The 15,632-nt window shown below is 47.5% G+C and overlaps 1 protein-coding gene across 1 annotated transcript in view; it reads left to right on the top strand.

The window, feature by feature from the left end:
- Positions 1–475: 475 nt before the first annotated feature.
- The window catches only part of Dock5 (dedicator of cytokinesis 5), a 181,645-nt gene continuing 166,488 nt past the window's right edge, over positions 476–15,632 (top strand). The window contains exon 1 of the mRNA NM_177780.3: positions 476–756. Within this exon, the coding sequence (NP_808448.2) occupies positions 714–756 (43 nt within the window). The 5' untranslated portion in view covers positions 476–713. The remainder of the gene's footprint in view (positions 757–15,632) is intronic.

Below are 15,632 nucleotides of genomic sequence, written 5' to 3'. Positions count from 1 at the left end.
ACTTCTTCCCTTAGTGTGAAAGTTTGTGTTGCTGCAACTGAGGAGAAATAAATCCCTGAGTTTGGGGTTTCCGGATTAGCGCTTTGTCAACAGTGTCCTAACGGAGGGTCTTCTAGATTGGATACGTCTACTTCTGAAGCGCCCGTGTCCCTTGCACCAGTTCTCTGCGGACCTTGAAGCTCGGCTTCCGGCTCTCTCGGGGCTGCAGCAGACGCTCCCGGAGGCGAAGGCGGGAGCTCACGGCTCATTCATTCAACAAATATTTACTGAGCGTCCGGAGGCGACCGGTGACTCTCACCAGCTCCTCCTCCGCGCTCGGCGGCGCAGCAGCCCGGGAGCGCTGGGCAATCGCAGAGCCGACGCTGGGAGGACCGGGCGGGCGGCTCCGGGCTGCGGCTCCAGCCGGGCGAGGCGGAGCCGGCGGGGGAGGCGGGCGGCCCCGGGGCGCAGAGGGCGCGGCCAGCGGGAGGAGCCCGGGCGGCGCCGGGGAGGGCGCGCGGGGCTGCACGGCCGCCGGTCCCAGCAGGTGACCGCGGGCGAGCGGGCGTGCGTGCGGGGCCCCGGGCGCGAGCGAGGCGGGACGGCGTAGACGCGGCCGGCGCGCCAAAGTCGTCCAAGTTTTGCCGGAACATGGCGGAGGAGTCCGGCCGGCGCAGCAGCGCTCCGAGCACGAGTGTCTGTAGCCGCTAGCGCCGCGGGGCGAGGTCGTCGCCATGGCCCGTTGGATCCCTACCAAGAGGCAGAAGTATGGGGTTGGTGAGTGCTTGCCCCGCCCCACCCTCGCCCGAGCGCCCGGGAGTCCACTTTGGCCCCGCGGAGCTCGCGCACACTCGGCCACTCGGTCCCGCTGCTGCACCCCGGGAGTCTAGCCCGCTCTGGTGTAAAAGTGCTTTTAGGCTTGGGGACTCTGATCCTCCCCTATCCGAACCCCAACTCTAGTGGCGCACACTGTGGGAACGCGCCAGGTCCCCACTGCCGTTGGTGGCCAGCGAGGGCCGCACGTGGGACGGTGCGCTTTGCGAGTGCCCTTCCCCAGATCCCACTTGGAAGCTCCAGAGTCCCTTTCCCTCTCTCCCTCCCTCCCTGGGACTGCAGTCCGGATCGCAGTCAAAGACAAAATGGGAAGCCGAAGTTGCCAGTAGAGGTGATGGAAGAGGCAGGAAGTGTGAGGCGTGGGAAGGAGGGCAAGGGGGTCCTGGGGCTGTTTGTGAGGACACCCATCTGACCTACTGGCGTGGTTGGAGAGGTGTGACACAGCTTCCCCCCAGGGGCAGGAAGAGGGTAGGTTCCGCGCAAGCGGGTGGCGTTTGTGTTCGCAGTACCCTAGCGCTCCGTCATTGCTGAACTCTGGCCTCTAGGTTTGGATCTGAAACCTTGGCGTTGAGGGGTTGGACCCAGGTGGAAAAACTTTCCACTTTCACTTTTCATTGAGCCAGGTCAGGGAGGAAGCACTCACCTTTAGCCGGACGATTGCCAGGAGAATTAGACTTTAAATGGAGCCTCTGGAATAAACAAGTGTGTTGTGTGGGAATTTTATCACTTTCTCTCAGGTCCACTCACTTGGCGCGTTTGAAATGCAACCCCTTACTTCACTCCTGTCAGCGCACCTCTTTTCCTTCAAGTCCTGGACCCACAGGAACACTGCCTGAAATTATCAGTCTGCCGTGACAGACATGAAGTCCTATGTGCCTATGTAACCGGGACTCAGACACCGCCTTCAGTCTTTAGTATATTATAATGTGATGCAGATTGAAAGCCTGCATATGTACATTTGCAAATATGTATATATACACACACACACACACACATATATATATGCATAATTCTCAACCTTTTTTTTTTTAATTTGTCTTTACTTTTAGAATTTTTGCTCCTCCACATGGCTGTGGGTTACATGGAAAGGTGACATTTCTTCAGTCCCAGATCAGTAGGTCTTGACTTAGCCTTGATAAGTAACTTGACTAGATACCTGCTAGTAAGTAGCTGGTCATTGTGTAAGTGAAATACTGTAAAATGGATGAAGGGTTGGGTGTGACAATCATAGAGCATGCCTAAAGCCCTGGCTTCCATCTTCTGTACCACAAGAGGAAATTAATTTATTTAAACATTATAGAGTACTAATTAATGACTAAAATATGCTTAGCAGTAACTAACCACTAATTATAAAAGGGTCATTTCTAACTTTACCTGGGTTAAAAGTTGTTCCCAACAAGTATGTTTCCGATGGGTTTGCTGTATGTAACCATAGGCACGGGAGTAAGAATGTTTCCAGTATTCCCGTGTTTTGGAGTCAGGTTTTTGGTTATTTATCAGTGGGCACTGAAAGTGTTCGGATAGTGTTTCTAGGGGACAGAGCTTAGCAGAGTTGTTCCAGGGTGTAATCTGGGGCAGTTACTTCACTAGACACAGCAGATCCTGGTAGGTATGGATGCTGAAGCACAGAATATGCGCTGACGTCAGGGATGAGTGTTCGTGGGAGGGGGCGGGTTCTGTGCTCTTGCATTTGGAAGCAGATGTACCTGGCTGCAGGGTCCAGTTGTCAGAGTCCCCACACTGAAGTCCCTCCCCCTTCTGTGAACTCTTCACTGTAGACAGTCCACTCATCTCTGTGGTTAGGTATTCTATGGAAAGTCACTTCTGTGGGACTTCACTCTCCTGTGCTTGTACCCCCATCTACAGGACACCCCTTCCCCCCACACATACACTGCATCCCACACCCCAGCCTTTTTTCCTTGGGGTTCAGTTCTGCCTTCTGCTTTCTTCCTTCACCTCTGCAGCTTTTCACTGCAATCTCTTGATCATACCTTACTTTCTTTCTTGCCTTATTCCCCCTCCCCTACCGGGTGCTATAGACTGCTAGCCTCTTCAGCAGAACAGCTGGGGCTACTGGCCAGAAGCAAATCAGCTTTATTGACTGTTAATGTAGGAAGGCTTAGTTAAGGAAGGTCACTGGTTTCTCTTCTGGGACCCCAGCCCTTCCCTCTGACCCCTTCTGACTAGTGGTTTGTGGGTGTTTTGTTTTGTTTTGTTTTGTTTTTGAGACAGGGCTTCTCTGGGTAGCCTTAGCTATCCTGGAACTCACTTTTGTAGACCAGGCTGGCCTCAAACTCCTGTGTTCAAACCTGCCTCCTGAGCGCTGAGATTAAAGTCATGTAACCACCATTCCCAGCATGACTAAGGGTATTAGTTCTTCCCTAATTGCACATACGTAAAGGGTGCAAGGGTATTTATCGGGAGGGGGAGTCGGTCATCCACGCTGGGGTGAGACTTTCTAGTGTTGAGGTTGCTTTGGGGTCACCTGCTCTTCTCGTGCTCAGTAAGGAAGCCCAGAGAACTCGTCATTGGCTCTCCCAAGTGTGACTTTTGATGGAATTGTACTTTGGTTTGTTCTATAAAGGGGGGTAGATGTTTGCTTATGTCTCTCCAGGGGAAGATTCTGGCAAGTGAAGGTTGTGGGTTTTTATTTCTGCCAGTAAGAGGGTTTGGCCAGGTAAACAGTAATCCTCCTTACAGTTCTGTCCTCTGCAGTTACAGTTTTCAATAGTCAACGGAGGCCCGGATATGATATGGGATATGAGAGAGAGAGAGAACAGGAACGCATTCGTACGACTTATGTTTCCATACATTATTCTATTTTATTACTAGCTGTTCCATTTTTGACAATGCCGATTAAATATCAGTTAAACCTCTCAGAAGCATTTGTGCAGAGCATGTACTTGGAACATGTCTGCTATGGGCAAGGGGGGGGCCTCCTCTGTAAGTGTGTTCTGTTGTGTGCACCCTCGATGCTGGGGTGCCCTTGTAAAGCAGGCTATCGGAACTGTTCTAGAGATGTAAAGCGATTTTCTTCCAGTTAAACTTTGACACCCCACTTGTCCCAACGTGGGTCCTATTGGAAGAAGTTAAGAGTCTGAACTGTTTGGATACCACTGGGTGTATTGATGGTGGGACTTGTCATTTCTGAGGGCTGATGATGAAGGAAGCTATGGGGCGCTTGGTGACTCAGGGCTGCATGGGAGGCGGCCACTCATGGCAGGTCTGCTATGAAGGTGTGACTGTGATCTGCACTTAGGGAAGGTAACTGTCCCCTCTGTCTCCTTCTGTGTTTGCTTTCCCCTTGGTTGTTTTTCAAAAGGGACTGAAAGTGTCTAGGAGTCCTTAGTTCTCAGATACAGTACTAGCTAGTCCACCTTCTAGCATTAAGTGAACCTAAACGGTCACTGTGTACATCTGTGTTATCCAGAAAGGGGGTTGATAGACTTAATTCTTTCAAGTAAGTACTTTTTTTGTTTGTTTGTTTTTGTTTTATTGAGACAGGGTTTCTCTGTGTAGCCCTGGCTGTTCTGGAACTCACTCTGTAGACCAGGCTGGCCTCGAACTCAGAAATCCACCTGCCTCTGCCTCCCAAGTGCTGGGATTAAAGGTGTGCACCACCACTGCCCGGCTCGAGTAAGTAGTTTAATACTAAACATCAGTACTCCAGGAAGAGGTGCTTAGAGCTGAGTGCTAAGTACTTAAGAATAAATAGTTATTCTCTGAATATTTCCCTTCACTTTTCTTTTTCTGTTTTCCTTATTGGCAGTACTGGTGACTGACTGCAGGGCCTTGTGAGTGTTAGGCAGGTGTTCTGGCATTGATCTGTATCCCCAGATACAGCCTCTTTAATTTTCATTATTGAGTTTTGCTAGGTTGGCCACACTAGCCTTGAACTCCCTTAGTAGCCAAGGCAACCCTTGAATTTGTAATCTTCTCACCTCAACATTCCAAGTAACTGAATTTACGGAACTATAGAACCAGGCCTGGTATTTTCCCTTTTTGCTGTTTAAGTGCACAGAGATGTAAAATACTAATATTTGAACTTTAAGCACATAGCTGTGCTAAACATGCTTGTCCCTCTTTAACTTTTAAATCAACCATTCTCAATCTGTCTCTCTCTAAGTCAGGGTCTCCCCGTTGTAACCCAGGCAGGCCTGGAGCTAACTTCCCATTCTCCTGCCTTAGCCCCTGACACTTGGCTTAAGTATATTTCTAAGTCGGCTTCCACACCAGCCATTGGTATCCAGAACAAAGATTATATTCTTTGTGGCCTGTTTGCAGAGCTGTTCACTGATGCATGTTGGGATTTCCGGTATCTATAGCTATAGTGTGATGGGAAACCTTGGGAGGGAGACGCTGGCTTTCTCAGTCAGCCCTTCCACAGTGTCCTTGTCCTTGGGTTGCCCCAGTTAGCCTCAGGCATCGGGCTTTGTAGGACAGATCCTCAAGGGCCAATTTAAGACCTATGCCAGACTCTGGGTCTTTCTGGTACTTTCAGCCTGTGTCCTGCTCCAGCCATCCTGCCTCACAGTGGGCCCAGAATTCCTCAGGCTGGGGTATGACATCAGGGAGGGAATTTCACTGTGACTGGTCCTGTTAGTCTTTTTTTTTTTTTTTTTTTTTTTTAAGGATATATTTTTTATTATTTGTAATCATGTTTATATGTGTGTGGTGCATAGGTATGAGTTGGAGTTACAGGTGGTTGTGAGCTGCCTGATGTGGATACTGGGAGCTGGGCTCTGGTCCTCCGAAAGAATTATGCACCCCTTTAGTCCCTGAACCCCCATTCCAGCCCTCTTTTTTTAAAAAAAAAAATGAGATGAATAGCCCTGGCTGGCTTTGAATTTAGGCTCCTCTTACCTGTGCCTCCTGAATGGTGGGATGATAGGTGGATACCACCACACCCACCTCTGATTTCCTTTTTCTAGACTCTTGTGGTCCAGTCTAACCTTGAACTTTTCTTTCTCCGCCTCAAGTGCTAGGATTATAGCACGGAACTTCACCTGGTCCATGGCGGTGCTGGGGATTAAACCCAAGGATTCCTGCATGCTAGGAAATCGCTCTGTCTACTGCACCACACCACCCAGTGTCTCCGGTTTCTTTCAGAGAAAGGAAGTTAGTACCTAGAGAGGCACAGTGGATTGCTTCACTCCAGGGGTTCTTGGCTTCAGGATTACAGGAAACCCTTTGGTAATCTGGCGAAGCCCTCAGATCTCGTCCACTGGATGAAATTACTGAGTCCAGGGGACTGGAAGTGAGGCTCATTGTACTGAAATACTCGTCAGTTCGTTTCTCATTTTCGGATACCTTATCTTTTATCAATATATTAAATAATAGTGTAGCAACGATAGTTATAATTATTGTGACTTATTGATGAGTCACCTTGATTCATGCACATAGCGGTAATTTCAGATAGGATCTGAAAGTGTCTGTTGGTGGGAATGCCTCAGGTTCTACTAATCCAACCATGGCTTCTGGCCTAACTCAATTGAAGTCAATGCTGGCCACTTAGAAAATCCAGAGGGAGCGTTCTCCTCGAGTCTACCAGTCTCTGGATGTGAGTGCAAATTGAGTCCTTGCCTGAGGCTCACACAACTGATTCGTGTGGAGCCATCTGAGAAACATAGAATTAACATGTGTCAACTGTGTCACTGCCTATGATGAAGTTAGGTATTACACAGTAGCATTCACTCGAGGAAGTTCCTGTCCTTAGTGTGTTCATGTTTTAATACTGAGGCTGAGAGAAAAGGGCTCAGAGAATTAATGTGGCTCAGAGGATTTGTGGGGGTTGCTGTTTTATACTCTTTCCAAAGAAGTGCTGTTCTGGATCCTATTTCTCTATGGTCCAGGGACGTGAAGGGGTCTGGGGAGATGTTTTCAGAGGCTCACGAGATTCAAAAGCTTTTCATAGTGATACTGAAAAAAAATCCTTGGCCCCTTATCCATCCTCATGCTTTGTGGGTGTACGTGGGAACTTGCCTAGGTGTTAAGTGTGACATGGCAGTGGGTCAGCAGGACAATTCCAGATGCCACCTGTGAAGCCAGGCTTTAAGGAGAGCCACAAGAGGCCTAGAGAGATGGCTCAGGGGCCAAGAGTCCTTATGGCTCTAGGAGAGGACCAGTGTTTAGTTCCTAGAACCTTTCATGGTGGCTCACCAATATCTGTAACTTCAGTTCTAGTGGGTCCAAGGCCTGTTTCTGACTGCCACGGGCACCAGACATACATGTGGTACACATACATACATACATGCAGGCAAACACTCATACACATAAAATAAAAAAAAAATTAAAGTTCCGTAGATATGCCAAATGCATGCTTCTGAGCGTTGTCTTTTCTTTGAAAAAGAATGTTTTGTTCCTAAAAGAATACATATTGATGTTCCCATGTATTGGGCTCCATACAGTAATTTTTAAATTTATGTTTTAAAAATGTATCTGTGTATGGGGTTCCTGTTTTAAAGGTTTCTCAGCCAATATGGCTCTCAAGGCATCCTGTAACTGACTACCGGGGCAGAGCAGTGAGAAACTGTTGCCTTTTCCAGGGGAAGCAAACAGGCTCTAGGATCTCATCTGAGCCCCCACCGTCCCACCCCCAGCCCAAACTTCCTTACTCTGTACTTAGTCTCCTGGGCTCCAGTTGTTTGTGCTTTTTGATTCTTGTCATGTTGGAGATCATTAACTGTGAGATACCTTTATGGCCAGTGCCCCAATGGCCAATAGCCTTTAACACGCCTTTTTAAAAATGTGATATTTTCTTTCTTTGCCTGGCTTCTTTATCTTTTGAACGCGTACACAGACATTGACAGATGTGTTCCTCCATCCCATTGTTTGCCGTATAAAGCGCAGTTACAGGAATAGGGAATGGAAATGAAGGAGCTGAGTGGGACATTGTTGCCTTGCTTCTTACCAAAGAGGCTGAGCATCCTGCCTGGCTGAGTCTTTGGACATCTCTCCAGTCTCTTTAGCTGTGCTAGCTGTGTTCTGTAATGCCGCTGCACACACCGAATTGATGAATAGAGGAGCCCCTCCCACACGTTGCTCTCCACAGTCTGGGTTATCCGTGATCACAGACATAGTGAGAAATTACGGAACAAGTAATTCATCCAGTTTGTTTGTTGGTTTGTTTTACATTGCATGCTGTTCTGAGTGGCATGGTGACCCCGTCCCCACCCTAGTCTGCCCCCTCCCCCTCAGAGGGACATGCAGCATCCCCCTGCCTCCGATGTCCATGCTGTATGCACCTCCCATCTGTTAGTCACTAAGGAGCCATCGACTGTGGCAAATGGAAGTGCTGTGTTTGTGTGACCTTTCTTTTGCTTATCAATGGCCCTGCAGCACAAGAGTAGTAATCCTGACAGTTTTACCCAAGTATATGGCTATTTCTGTTCTATTTTTATTATAGTTGCTATTGGCTTACTGTGCCTAACTCATGAGTGAAACCTTATCTTCACTCTGCATGTATAGGAAGAGCTTAGCATGGTGGGGGGGGGGGCGGGGTTGTTACTGTCTGAAGCTTCAGGGGTGCACTGAGAGTTTTGGAGTGCATCCCCATCAGAAGGCAGGGGGTCTCCCAGGTTGGCCTCACTTGGGGCTTGGGCACATTGTCACCTCTCTCTGTGTGGGTTTGTGAGTGTGGCACCATTGGCAGGAGGGATAAGGGCGTTACCACTGAATGTTAACGAGTGGAGACTGGGTGCTGAAGCTAGATCAGCTGTAGTTAGGAAGAGGGTTGGAAATAGGAATCACTTTCTTCCCATGTGGATTTTGTTCTGTTTGGTTTTGACAGATTTAAAACACACACACACACACACACACACACACACACTTTTGAGATGGGGTCTCCTGTAAAGCAGGCTGGCCTGAATGAAACACTGTATAGCTGAGGATGACCTTAAAATTCAGGTTTCTCCTCCTCCTGCTGCCCTAATGCTGAGGTGGCAGACATCCACCACCATGCAGGGTTGGGGCTTGAACCTTCTACATACCAGGAAAGCTCTGAACCCCCCGGGGTGACTCCAGGAAGTGTTTTCTTGTCCATCCCTTCTCATCCCATCTTTTTATAACCCCACACCCCCGTGTCTTCACCTTTGTCCTCCCTGCCCTCTTGATTCATCTGAGAGTTGGCCATCCCCAGCAGGCTCTGGTGCCTTCTTTACCTTCCTGATAACCAGTGATCTCATTCAATCTCCTTTGACAGGCATCTGTTTACCTCCAGATTTAGACCCCTGTGAGCCTCTTCTTGACATCTCTCCATCCTATCCTGCTTACAGCAGGCAGTTCTCTTAGGTTTTGTGATAGACAATTGATGCTTAACACACTGTGATGGTTTGTATATGTTTGGCTGGCCCAGGTAGTGCACTATCAGGAGGTGTGGCCTTGTTGGAGTAGGTGTGTCACTGTGGTCGTGGGCTATAATATCCTAGTCCTAGCAGCCTAGAAGTCAGTATTCTGCTAGCAGCCTTCAGATGAAGATGTAGAACTCCAAGCTTCTCCTGCACCATGACTGCCTGGATGCTGCAATGTTCTCACCTTGATAATAATGGACTGAATCTCTGACCCTATAAGCCAACCCCAGTCAAATGTTGTCCTTATAAGAGTTGCCTTGGTCATGGTATCTGTTCACAGCAGGAAAACCCTAAGATACACACCAACTCATATCCCAGCACCTCCCCCAGTTCTGCATCTCTGCACATCGTGAGTCAGCCCACATTTGTCCTATAACCAAGTTTTGTCCTTCCTCCAAGGTCAAGCTCAGACCACCGCTTCCTAGTGTGTGCAATGCTTTCCTTTGCCCTACAAGCCTGCTTGGCAGCCTTCTAACTCCTTGCTCTTTCCCCCCTTCTCTAATCCTTACACAGCCAGGTAAGATTCCAACATGTCTCCTCCCTCCAAAAGTCCTCCATGTATTCCAGGAGTGGTTGTTGACATAGGACCTCTTGGTTGTGGCCCTGTGCGTGGAGATCCATCTTCTTTCCACCCTTTTGCCTCCCTTTCCCCTCCAGCTGTGCTGGCGTCATTTCTGTTTTTTGAACTCTGCAAGCTCAGTTTGACTCAGGACCTTGGCACTTACACCTCCCTCTTGTGGAATGTGCTTCCTGGATGTTAAAATAAATCCAGTTCTCTCTGGTTATCCTGTCTTCCTTCAGATAACTCAGAGCGTCGCTTCTCAGGCCCCTTCTTCAGAAGCCCTGCCATCCTGCTCACACCTCTGCATGTCAAGCCCTTGTCACAGCATTGACGATTTCAGTTCCTTTCCTATCCTGGTGTTTACATAGTCCTGTGATTATAAAGTGCATTAGCACCACTGATCAGATGTTCCTTTTCCTACTACCATGCATCTTGTGGGAAGCATGCTTATGCATATTCTCTGAGGAGTGGGTAGACCAGGCAGAGTTAGGTAACTTATGCACACAGAGTTGCCTATGCCTTTGCATAGTCACTGGATGCTAACTGTGAGCCAGGTAGCACTCCTGGGGCTGGGGTAGACTGCGAGAAACTCAAGAGATGCTGACCTCAAACCTTCACATTTTAGTGAGTGAGCAGACAGCAAATCTCAACACATTTAAAAAATGGAGAATTTCTTCATTATTTATGGAGGTGCATGACTGGATTGGATTGGAAAGAAGAAGCTGGTGACACTGATTAGACTTGGGGGGCAGGGCTGAGTCACTGGATGGGTGCTGTGTTGAACAGAAGTTGGGAAAGAAAGGTGTGGTCTATGGAAAGTGAGGAGATGTGGAAAAACCCCTGCCTCTGGTACCACAAAAGGAGTTGCCTTGTTTTCCTGTCAGAATATAGATGCTGTACGATGGGTATACTCAGAGAAAGGGCGAGAGATTGGAGGGAACCAGGGTGGGTACTGACAAGCAGCATCTGTTAGCTTGTGGGCTGTGGGAAAGCTGAGGCAGGGGGATGGAGAAGTTAGGCCAGCCTCGGGGATAGGTTAGGACCTGTTCCTCAGACACCAGAATTTCTGTTCAGGTCCTAAGTGTGATTCTGCCTCCATAGTGGCTGAGATTTTAAATGAACGTCTTGTTTCCCATGATGAATTTTGAGAGACAAAGGAGAGGCGTCGAGGGTAAGAAATTCAGTCTCTCAGTATCAGATTTTCTTATAAAGCAAACGTTTTTCAACTGTTAGCTTTATTTCTAGAAATACTCAATGTAATAACATAACAACCATAGTCCTGTACTTATAAAGGATTTTCAGTATATTCAAAGAACGAAAAAAAAAAAAAACCCAAAAAAACTGGATGTGGGTAACAAATGCCTATATTCCTAGCACTGGGGAGGCAGAGGCAGGAAGATCATGAGTTTAAGACCTGCCTGAACTACACAGAGAGCTCCTATCTTAAAAAAGAAAGAAAGAAAGAAAAAAAAGATAGGTAGATAAAGGGATGATCTAGTGCTTTGAAATTACTTTTAATGAACTTGACCCTTTGCCTGTATTTCTGAGGTTAAGTAGTACTTAGTATTTCAGTAGAGAGTTGGCTGTGTTGATATACGCCTGGAATCTCATCCTTCAAGAGGCCGAAGCAGAGGGCTGGCCATTAGTTGGAGGCCAGCCTGGGCTACTCAGAATGAGACTTTGTCTCAGAAAGCACCATTTTCTTAACAATAGAGGGAAATGTACTTTCCCCCTTATAGGAGAGATAAAGCCACCAACAATGGGCTTTCTCTCTGTAGGCATTAAAGGATCTGGAGAGTTCTTTCAGGATGTTTTAACCTTGGTTTATAATTCGCCCCAACTTGCTTTGGGATTAATGTGTTTTGAGAGGAAGCCTTAAGAAGTGCTTCGGTGAGTTTGTTTGGAGGCAGAAATGGGTCTGAGAAAGCAGCCCATAACTGCATGAATTCATTGTGTTTTTCCAAGTGATGTCCAATGTCCTTCCCTGAGCCCAGGCTGACAGGCCCCATCCAGTGACTGAATTGCTGGCAGCCACCATCCCAGCAAGAGACAAGTGGGCTTTGTGTTTCTGCCCTTGGAGCCTTCATACAGCCCCTCCCGGGGGTTCAAATGGTGTCAGAATTGTTAGCACCTTCTGCTGGTCAAGCCATCTTCTGTCCCATTTTCAAGCCCAGTACAACTCTGATTATTCACAGCAGGGGGCAGGTGGACCCCTGGTCACCTCCTCTAAAGATCTTAGGCTCTCTGTCCTGGCAGGCAGTGTGAGGGAAGGAGTTTGCAGTGGAGATGAGTTCCCTCTGGAAATCAGATTGTTTCGGACTCAGTCAAGGTATCAAGAAATACGCTGTGGTAGCTTTATCTTCAGGGTACTCTGTGTCCTGTGAACCATGTGACCCTCGTATCCCAGGTATGGTGTGTTGAATGGAAAATGCCAACACTGAGTTCGAGGCCAACCTGGTCTACAGAGTGAATTCCAGGACAGCCGAGGCCACAAAGAAAAATCCTATCTCAACCAAACCCACAACAAACAAACAAACAAACAAAAAACAAGTGAGAGAGAGAAAGAGACTGAGAGACAGAGACACACACACACACACAGAAAGAGAGACAGGAAAAGCAGAGATAGATAGAGAGAGGGAGAGGGAGAGAGAGGCTGAGAGACTGCGAGATTGAGAGATTTTTTTCCCTCATGGTCTTGGATATTTGAATACTTGATCTTGGTCCCTGCTTAGGGGTGCTATTTGGGTAGGATTAGGTGTGACCTTGCTGGAATAAATACACCAATGGGGGTGGGCTGTGAGGTTTCAAAGCCTTGTCACAGTCCCAGTTTGTTCTCTCTACTTCCTGCACGCTCCCAGCTTCTGTTCTTACCACCATGCCTTCACTGCCTCCATGGAACCATAGACCAAATAAACTCTATCTCAACACATTGCCTTGGTCATGGTATCTTTTCTCAGTGGTAGCAAAGTAACTAAGACACCGGGTGTTCCTGCGGGAGACCAGCTAAGGAACCAAATTCATAAGACCTCAGAGTTCTGTCCCCCTTGGGTATGGGACATAAAAGTCCTGAGAACTGGATTCTTGGCAATGCCACTTCTTGGGCAACACTGTCATGTTAGAGATGAAAGAGAGTCTAAAGGCATAAGGGACTCTTCCAGAGCCACACTGCTGGTAGCAGATAGAAGGTGACGTTCAAATATATTAAAAATTAAAATTAAAAATGAGTCCTTTGAGAATTTCATGCCATGTATTGTGAACATATTCACTCTCCTCAGCTCCTCTCCTTACTCCCCTCTCAGCATCTCATCCCATATCTTCCCATGTTCCTTGAGGAAACCGTTTTTCCCCTGTCTCCGGGGAGCCCATTTATATTGCCCTGCCAGTCTTGGGATCGGGGCCTGCCCTGACATGTGGTCAGCCAAGCAGGAGTCACATTAAACAAAACTGACTCTTCCTCTGCCAGTAGCTACCACCTGCTAATAACTGCTCAGCTGGTAGTGAGGTTGCGTAACTATCACCCCCCCATCTGTTGTACAGGTCTTATACATGCTGTCACCCTCTGTGTGTGTTCATATGTGCGCATGCTCTGTTGTGTCTGGAAAAACACTCTTTCATTTTACCTACCACCTTTGGCTCTTCCAGTCTTTCCTCTCCTTTGGCCCTTTTATTCTTTCTGCCCCCCTCTGCCACAAAGATCCTTGATCCCTGGAGTGATGAGGAGTTAGTTCAATTTGTGAGCTTCCTAGCTACTTTTTTCTTTATTCTCAAGGTGAGAGAAAAATGTCTTTATCCGATCTGCATCCCAAGAAGAACACACCTATTCTTCACTTACTTTCCAGGTAGAGTTATAAATAAGATCCAGAGACCAGGGGCAATGGTATACATAAGACAGAGGCAAAAGGACCAGAGGTTCAAAGCCAGCCACAGTGACATGCTGAGTTTGAGGCTAGCTTGGGCTACATGAGGTTAGCTTGGGCTACATTGTTCAAACAAAACAATGGAAAGACCCAGCAGTTGGGGGTTGTTGTTCAGTGGTGGACCACTTGTCTTATGTGTGTGAAACCCTTTATTCTGCCTCAACACTGCAAAAATGAAAGACATCCATGGATAAATAAAGCCCTCTACCTTCCTACCTCTCAGGTTCCTTCCCACTGAAACAGGAAGGTGCTACCAAAATAGCTTCCTGTTTCAGAGATTCTAGAAGGAAGTGTTTTTGAGACTGTAGAGTGGATGAGGGTGCCGTCCATGGTTTGGCCATGGACTTCTCACATGGTGGCAGGCCTCTGCCTAGGGGTCCTGGGTCTGTGGTTCATAGCACAGTGACGGAGACATGGTTCCCATCACAGAATTAATAGATAGGGCTGCTGCTGCCACGTCCCAGGCAGGCCTAAGAACTGCTGTCACTGTTTGACAAAGCACTGAGGGATGAATGGAGGGCATAGTTTCCAAGGAGGATCAGGAGAATGGCGTAGACATTGGAAAAGAGTAGTTTTGTCAGAAATGGATTTGTGTCCGATGAGGATGCCACCTTCTGAAGTCTTCAAGTGCAAGCCCGGCGCCTCATTCTTTTGTGAATTGGCTTCCCCTGCCCTGTTCTCTCTGGTGGGGAATGGACGGCTTAACACTGGGTGATGAGATGCAGCCTCACATCTTGCAGGTGCTGATGCTGTTGCTCAAGACCTAGGTTCTCTTTGCAGTGGGTGCATTCGTCTGCCTGGTTTCAGAGGCTCTGCTGCAGGGCCTTAGCTTCCTCCAGAGCAGGAGTGAGGAGCACATTGCCGTTGCTCTGTGCTATGGTGAGTGAAGGACTTCGGCTTAGATCTGGATATCGTGGGTCATGATAAGCGTTTCCTTCCCAGCCTGCAGGATTCAGATGTAGGTTGTGAATGTCGTGGCTGCATCCTTTGCCAAGGACCCAACGTACTGGGGAGATTAGTGTGCTTGAGATGAGAGTGTAGTTTATCTGCTAAAGATACTCTGGGGTCATAATGATTTTAACAATCAAGTTTCTGACATGGGCCCGGGCAAGGAATGCACATAGTCTTTGATTCTTCAACTCCATTTGAAAGAGCTTATCTTACTGATAGGTGGAGAATGATGAGAAGGCCGGAGGTTATTTGTTCAACTCTTACTTATAGTGAAAATGTGGAAAAGCATCACTTGGCTGGGACTGGGCTCCATGATTTATGACAATGTAAAAATGATGGAAAATAATGTAGCTGTTTAAAGGCAGTCAGGCATAACAATGAATAGTACTGATTAAGATGGCCTACTATGCAGATGCTACCAAGCTAAGAGCATATTATTCATGCTGTGTTCCTTAAAGTGGATATTGCCTAGGTGAGTTCTCACTTTGTGAAACTTAAGTGAAATCTGCAGGTTTGGTTCATGTCCTTTTCTGCACGCATATCCAACCTAAATAAAATTTTTAGAAAAAGAACAAGGCATTTCAGTATAACGTATGCATGCATTGCTGTGGGCTTTCCTGGGACATACATGAGTGTCAGCATGATGTAGGAAGTGCATAGAGGAACGTTGATTGCATTCATTAAACAAGTACTTTTGCCATACCTGTTACGCCTCAGACACAGTTTTAGGCACTGGGTATAAAAGAAAAAGAAATCGTATATCCCTTAGTTATACATGTTCTTCATTGCCAAAGGAATTCAAAAGTAATTGTCCACAATTGGTTGCTAAGGGGACAGGAGATCAGGTTTCAGCAATAGAAGGGAAGGCTGCATTGCTATTTTATGTTTTTATTTGGTGTGCATGTATGTATGTTTTTATGTGTGCATGTGGACATAAGAGGGCAACTTGGCTCTCTCTGTCCACCATGCGGGTCCCAGGGACAAAACTCAGGTAATCAGGCTTGATGGTAAGCAGGTTTACCCTCTGAGCCCCAGAAGGTT

The sequence above is a fragment of the Mus musculus genome, chromosome 14, assembly GCF_000001635.26.
Source record: "Mus musculus strain C57BL/6J chromosome 14, GRCm38.p6 C57BL/6J".
In the NCBI taxonomy this organism is placed as follows: Eukaryota; Metazoa; Chordata; class Mammalia; order Rodentia; family Muridae; genus Mus; species Mus musculus.
The sequence above is the reverse complement of the archived record's forward strand: the minus strand, read 5'-3'. Positions and strand labels throughout refer to the sequence as shown.